Raw genomic sequence first — 6876 nt, 5'->3', positions numbered from 1 at the left:
TGCCCCCCACGGTATCAGAAATAGGGCTGCATTGTTAGAGTGCATGTCGAAGAATAGGGCGGACACACGAGGATAACTAGCCAGTTGAGATGGTGTGTGTGTATGTCCTTGAGAACTGTAAGTCGTATAACTTATGTTGTCATGTTCATTTAAGCCTGGTCTTGCAAATTTAAATTAAGTTACCTGGTGATTTTCATTTTTTGTGTTCTTCACCTGCGAGCTAAATTGCACGTGGCTGTTGATCCGATATAATAGCGATTGCTCACGTTTGTATTTTAGGTGCATTATTTACATGCTGAAGTAGTGACACTGCATTAAGATAATGTAATTAATAGTGGGTTTATGGTTATTTGCTACAGAATGCTTAACCTATACGTCAAGATCAAAGTTGGCCTATATAGTAACTCAAAAAATACAGTTCAATCACAACAGAAAATATGCCTCATTGTGTGTATGAATAGAGGTGAATAAATATATTAGTTTGTGTTGCCGTGAAGTGTCAGTTCTGTTTCATGGTGGGGGTTTGGGGTGTTTGGACCTGGCCCCACTGCTAAAAAAAAATCCTAAAGGAAACACTGAATATGCTGTATGTTTTCCTCTTAGGAATTTTCGACTATAGACACAGTCTTTATGTTCTTTCACAATTTCAAATCACGCTGTTTATCTGATGTTTTACGTGAGAATTGATTTCAGTGTGACTGTGACTGGCAGGAGTCTTACTTTGTCTTATGTCAAACCCAGGGGGCTGCGTGAGGCCATCTATGATGAGTTTGAGGGTCTCAGGTGTGGTGTCCAATGTCCTGGCCAGTTCCTCGACACTGCTGGTCCTAACCTTCCCCTCCACACACTGCCGCAGGGCTGCACTCCCGATCTGGTCTGCACTCCCACCCATGAGGGACAGAAACCTGGAGAATAGTTTGTAAATGAAAAATGTAAAATATAGTGCAGACTGTGAAACTTAAACTTTTAAAACTACACAACACTGACAGCAAAATAAACACACTAAACTATTTTTGTATGTTTAAGTATGCATTAGGCATGGGCCGGTTACCGGTTTTAAGGTATACCACGGTATGAAAAAGTCACGGTTTCAAAACCACTCAAATTTCCCGTTACACCGTTCCTGCGGTATAAGCTGTTTTTTTTTATGAGTCGTCGCGGACAGAAAGTGCCGGTCAGGAATCCCTCTGCTTGCCAATGTGCAGCGTAGAGTATCACGGCCCCTCCTGTTGTTGTTGCGACTGTCTGTGCATGATGGCTGCAGGAGTTGAAACCCCTGATCTCTTCCGCACGTCTACAAAGACTGAAGCTGGCTATGTGGGAATTTTTAGCATTTTCCCCAAACAAATTCAAGGTAACGTAACGCTGTCTTTGAATGAACGTTTGCAATCAGCTATGAGAGTTAACGTAGCATGTCTAACATTATTGAAATAATTACTTCAGGCTGCTACCGAGGCAGATAACATGGCTAAGGTCAGCTATTTTCCTTCCTAACATAACTTCACCAAGCAGACAAGTACACATTTTCTGCTAAGTTAGTGCTTCTACTGTAGTGTTCAAATAAATTGAGCTGGTATTACGTCTGTTGTTTAAGTCTTCCACCATTGTGTACATCTGGTTTTGCGACTATCTGTGTTGTACAGAGAGAGCATGTGTATGTGTGTGCACAAAGTAAACACACACACACACACACACACACACACACACACACACACACACACACACACACACACACACACACACACACACACACACACACACACTCCATATATGAATTTGTGCATTTACATTGAGAAAAATGTAATCGTAGCGTTATTTATATTATTCATAGTAGGGGTAACTGTAGTGATACAACTTTTTACATAAAAGCAATTAGATCATGTAATATTTTGTTTAAATTAATGTTAAATCCAGTGCTAGATTACCAAAAGGACACACATGTTTAGACCAGAGTTAACGGTCAATACAGATTCCAGTTAAATTAACATGTCTTCTTTTTAGGGCAGCAGTAGCTCTGGCAGCAGAGGGGGATCCACATCAAAAAATATGATTGGATTATTTATTTGAACTTAATATGGTACATATTTAAAAATATACCAAATATTCTGTATGCTGTTTAAAATGAAATACAGTATGTTCAATGGAGGAAAAGAAGTTGATGTTTTTTACCCAGACATTTCAAAAGAACACATTTTAGAGCTGTAAATGCAATTCCGTGGTATTTTTGCTGAAGGTTGTCATACCGTCAGAATTTCATACCGGCCCATGCCTAGTATGCACACACAAGTTCATGTAGTGGCCTGCAAGGGACAGTGTTGTTAAATGAGTTTTAATAGCGAGTGGGCCTAGTATACGTAGCTAAAGCACGTGCACCACCTCCCTCGCAGTCTGAAGGAAAGACCCGGGCTCATGAGGGATGGAGTAACAGAGCAGGAAAAGGAAGGGATGGAAGGGAGGGGAAAAGTGAAGACAGACTGGGAAGAATAATTAGGAAAAGAAAAGTAGAACTGTTAAAAAGAACAGAAACAAAAGATGAGAAAAGCAAAGACTTAGGAAGCGAAAAGCTAAGTATGCAGGTAAAGTGAGAGAGAGCTGGGGGGAAAGGAGGGAGGGGCAGGAGAGGTGAGGGAGTAATTACACACTAGTCATGAGCTGCCGAGGCTGGGCCTTCTGTTCTAAAAGCACACACAAGCACAAATACACATTCATTTTACCCCCTATTAAATCAGGTAACTCCACAGTGGGCTGTAAACACCCTGACACCTTGTCTCATGAAACTGCCTCCACTTTGCTAAGGTTGGACTGTTTGTCCATCTGTCCACCGCCTGGAAAAATCTCCTTATATCACTTTATTCTAGCAGGATGTCCCACCTCCAAAATGTCTAGACAGTCAGTCAGGTTGCACCATTTAAAACTCACTGAGCCTAAGATTTTAATGCAAACTATTTAGCTAGTCTACGTTCTAAACAGACTTGGTAACAAACTGGCATGAGAGCCAGAGTAGAAAATAGGGGTTATGGAAATATATGTGATGTGTGCGTCTGTGTGAGTGTTGTGCTACTGTATATGTTATTTACAGTAGGCACTTTCCACGGATGATGATATATGTGAATGCATTTGCCTCTATGCATGTGTTCATGTGTGGACCAGCTGGGCAGCGTCCGTGATGGATGTCGCTCACTGTCAGCCTGACGCCTAACAGACTCCGCAGCTGTCCGTCCCGTCCCCCCCCATGATGGACAGAACAGGTGGACACACACACACACACACACACACACACACACACACACACACACACACACACACACACACACACACACACACACACACACACACACACACACACACACACACACACACACACACACAGTTGATTCATACACAATGTTTTTCAGAAATGCTCCTTTGGCAGTAGCAGAGACAGTGCGGATGTAACGGGACACAGCTTGTGTACAAACTATGTATGAGACAGCTGTGAGTGGAGAGGCCCCTGCCAGCTAAGTCACCATCTACCGTCCAAAAGAGGGAGACAAGCGGAATCAATCCCTCAACACCAGCGAGCCAGATCAGTACAAAATAGTATCTGAGTATGTGCCAGAAATGGCTTAGTGGTGAGGAAACAGCACCTTTGGACCAAAATGGATGACTGTCTAACACTAGGGTCTTGTCTCCTGCGTCTCCCTAGGCTTCTTAACTTTCCAACCATATATCTCTTTACAGGAAAAAAAATACTTGGATCTTGGTGGCCTAGTTGTAAGATGCATACCACATAGCCCTCATGGTTTGAATTCAGCCTGGGACCTTTGCTGCAGGTCATCCCTCTTCCTATTTCTTACTTACAATGTGTCCTGTCTTTCTCTACCATGTCAACATTCTTAAAAATGGCAACAACAAAAACACTTTAAGGAACAGGAGGTTAACCATTTTTTAAAGAAATGTGGCTGTACTCACTGGAGTATAACATGCAGCACAGGAGGGAATATTCCCCCCCCCCCTATTTTCCTACTACAAGTAGAACAAGCAAAATGATATCATAAGTCTTATTTCATAATTCCTAACAGACATCCATAGAGAAACGTATCTTCGAACTTTTTTAAAAGCTGTTTATGACATTAGGACTTCAATCAACTTTAAATACTGTCAGCTTTTCTGTTCATATACGCTGAGGCTGAAATGCAGGCTTTTCTCAATAGATACTTACTGATAGTAAAACTTCAAACCATTCAAACATCAAACTTCTAAACTTATGAGCACAGAGATTCAAGAAGGTGCAGACAATCAATTTCAAACTTAGGAGCATCCACTTAACCTATAAATGACAAAAAATATTCACAATAGAATGATAGAGGAAAGGGAGAGAGTGTGAAAGCAGCGTTGAATTAAGAGAAGCCTGTTTTCTGGTTATAGAACTTCCAATGGCTTTGGTGGGTGGTGGGTTCTCTTTTCAGGTGTGTGCGTGCATTGCCCATCTCATTTTTCCAAGAGTGTATGTTAGTATTTAAGGGGTACCAGGAGCCCAGAGGCCTCCACCATTGGGTTCATACTCATAATTACTACCAACACTGTGTGTGGATATGTGGTGTGTGTGTACGTGTGAATGTGGATTTGGGTGGGCTAGGGTCTAGATTTTATCCAGGCCCACAGCAAGAACCCACTCTGTCTTGTATTATAGAAATATTGGGCCCCGACTGTTCCATATCAGAGACGTTTTCATCATAGAGGGGACCCCCATATACCTACATATCTCATGGAATGGAGCCAACTGACTTCCAACAATATGCTTCATTGATATCGGATGTTAATTATTTTAATAGAGTAGATCCTCTACTGCTGAATATCAACATTATTGACCGAAAGTTTCTGTAAACATTTCTGACGAATTGTGTCTGTGCATTTGTGGTCGTGCATGTGTGTTGCATATGGTTTCAACAGGGGGGTGATGTGTGGGCTGTGAGCAGTAATGGAGGATCCAGTTTCACTAATGTGATGAACATGATATTCCTCACACACACACACACACACACACACACACACACACACACACACACACACACACACACACACACACACACACACACACACACACACACACACACACACACACACACACACACACACACACACACACACACACACAATCAAACACAACTCTACAATCCTCACTTCATATCTCCTGCTTTTATCAGTTGTCGGTGAATATGTGAGAAGAGCAGTGAGGCATATAATGCTCTACACAATTTGTTGAGTTTTTCATTTAGGAGGGATTGAATGTGTCCAAATATACTAATTAGTGACTTTAAAGGACAGTGTTTTGCAGGGAATACAAAAAAAATGAACTTTCACTTGCTGGCATGACACCAAAGACACTCAAAGGAGGAAAAAGTCACGCACTGTTAACTTGAATGTAATTATTTATTTAGAATTCTAAATTAAATGAACACTTTTTATGAATGACAATAGAATTCACCAAGACAGCAAAATCTTTTAAACAGATTAATCAAAGTCTAAGATTACAACTGTAACGATGAGAGTTTGAAGAGACAGTTGAATCAGGCTCAACTACACACTCTGCAAGTGTGATGGACTATTTTGCAGAGGTATGACATACTCTCTGATTTAAAGTTCAGTGGAAGATGATTTATTTTCCATTGCATCAAAACTTTTTGATTCAATTTCACGGAAAAGGAAGTGCTGACATGCATGGGTTTTCCTGCACTGTCACCAGCCCTCAACCCCACAGACCATCGACATTTAAAGAGGGATGTCACATACTGTAAAACCACAAGACATGCTTTGGGATGTTCTAAAAGATATGGATCCCAAATTCTGCAAGTTTGAGAAAGTGAGGCCATCACAAAATTGATGTGCAAGCAGGTGAGAAATTTGTACTGAATTGAGTAAATTACCAGACATGGATTATAAAATAGTCAAAACAAAGGGTACAACATTTGCCAACACATGGTTAAGAATTCTGAACAGCAGGACAAATAGAAAAGCAGAGAGTGATAAGTAGACTGGTGAGAAACAAGAGAAAGATGTAATGATAGAGGAAAAAAAGGGCATGAGAAGGAAAAAGCACATCACACATGATGAGGTGATTTTCTACCACACAGTACCACCTACTTAGCTAAATGTAGGATATTGAATGTATAATTACAGTTATCAAAATGTGTTCAAAACAAAGCAAAACATTTAGACTTAACAAAATAGTAGACGTAGATTAATTTTCTCTGCCACAGCTTAATTTAATCCAATGTGATATTAAGACTTTTTAAAAGATCTGAGATCATGTAAAATGTTATAGTTAAAAGGCAATAATAATAATAATAATAATAATAATAATTATTATTATTATTATTATTGCCTATTAATATTATTATATATTATTATTATTATTATTATTATTATTATTATTATAATAATAATTATAATTATTATTATTATTATATATAATTTATTCAGATTCATTAGCAGATAAAGCAATCAGTTTAACTCCAGCCCTGACTGATCAAGACAATTACATTTTAAAGAAACATACAAACATGTAACAATATCTACAACACAAAAAGACACTCTTCCAGGTGTGAGCAACGACTACTGACATTCAAGAGTGCCCCATGGCAACAGCAACATTTCGTCACCTAACTAAGTTGTGATAACAGACACCACTGAGAAACAAAGACAGACAGAAGGAACGACAGAGAAATAGATGGATGCGTGGATGAGAAAGTAAGGTGTCTGCCCAAAAGAGAGGAATAAAACTAATTTAGAGTAACATAAGCTGTGTGGATTTGGTAGAAAAGAGAAGGTGTGCACATGTACTGTATGTGTGAGACAGAGAGGACAAATAAAAAGAGAGAAAGGAATAGAGGGTGC

The 6876-nt window shown here is 39.8% G+C and overlaps 1 protein-coding gene across 1 annotated transcript in view; it reads right to left on the bottom strand.

The window, feature by feature from the left end:
* Window positions 1–6876, bottom strand: part of srbd1 (S1 RNA binding domain 1) — a 52720-nt gene that overhangs the window by 2342 nt on the left and 43502 nt on the right. Inside the window, exon 19 of the mRNA XM_039784507.1 lies at window positions 721–905. Within this exon, the coding sequence (XP_039640441.1) occupies window positions 721–905 (185 nt within the window). The remainder of the gene's footprint in view (window positions 1–720; window positions 906–6876) is intronic.

Source organism: Perca fluviatilis, chromosome 19 (assembly GCF_010015445.1).
Source record: "Perca fluviatilis chromosome 19, GENO_Pfluv_1.0, whole genome shotgun sequence".
Classification (NCBI taxonomy): domain Eukaryota; kingdom Metazoa; phylum Chordata; class Actinopteri; order Perciformes; family Percidae; genus Perca; species Perca fluviatilis.
Note: the sequence above shows the minus strand (reverse complement) of the source record. Positions and strands in the feature narration are given on the sequence as shown.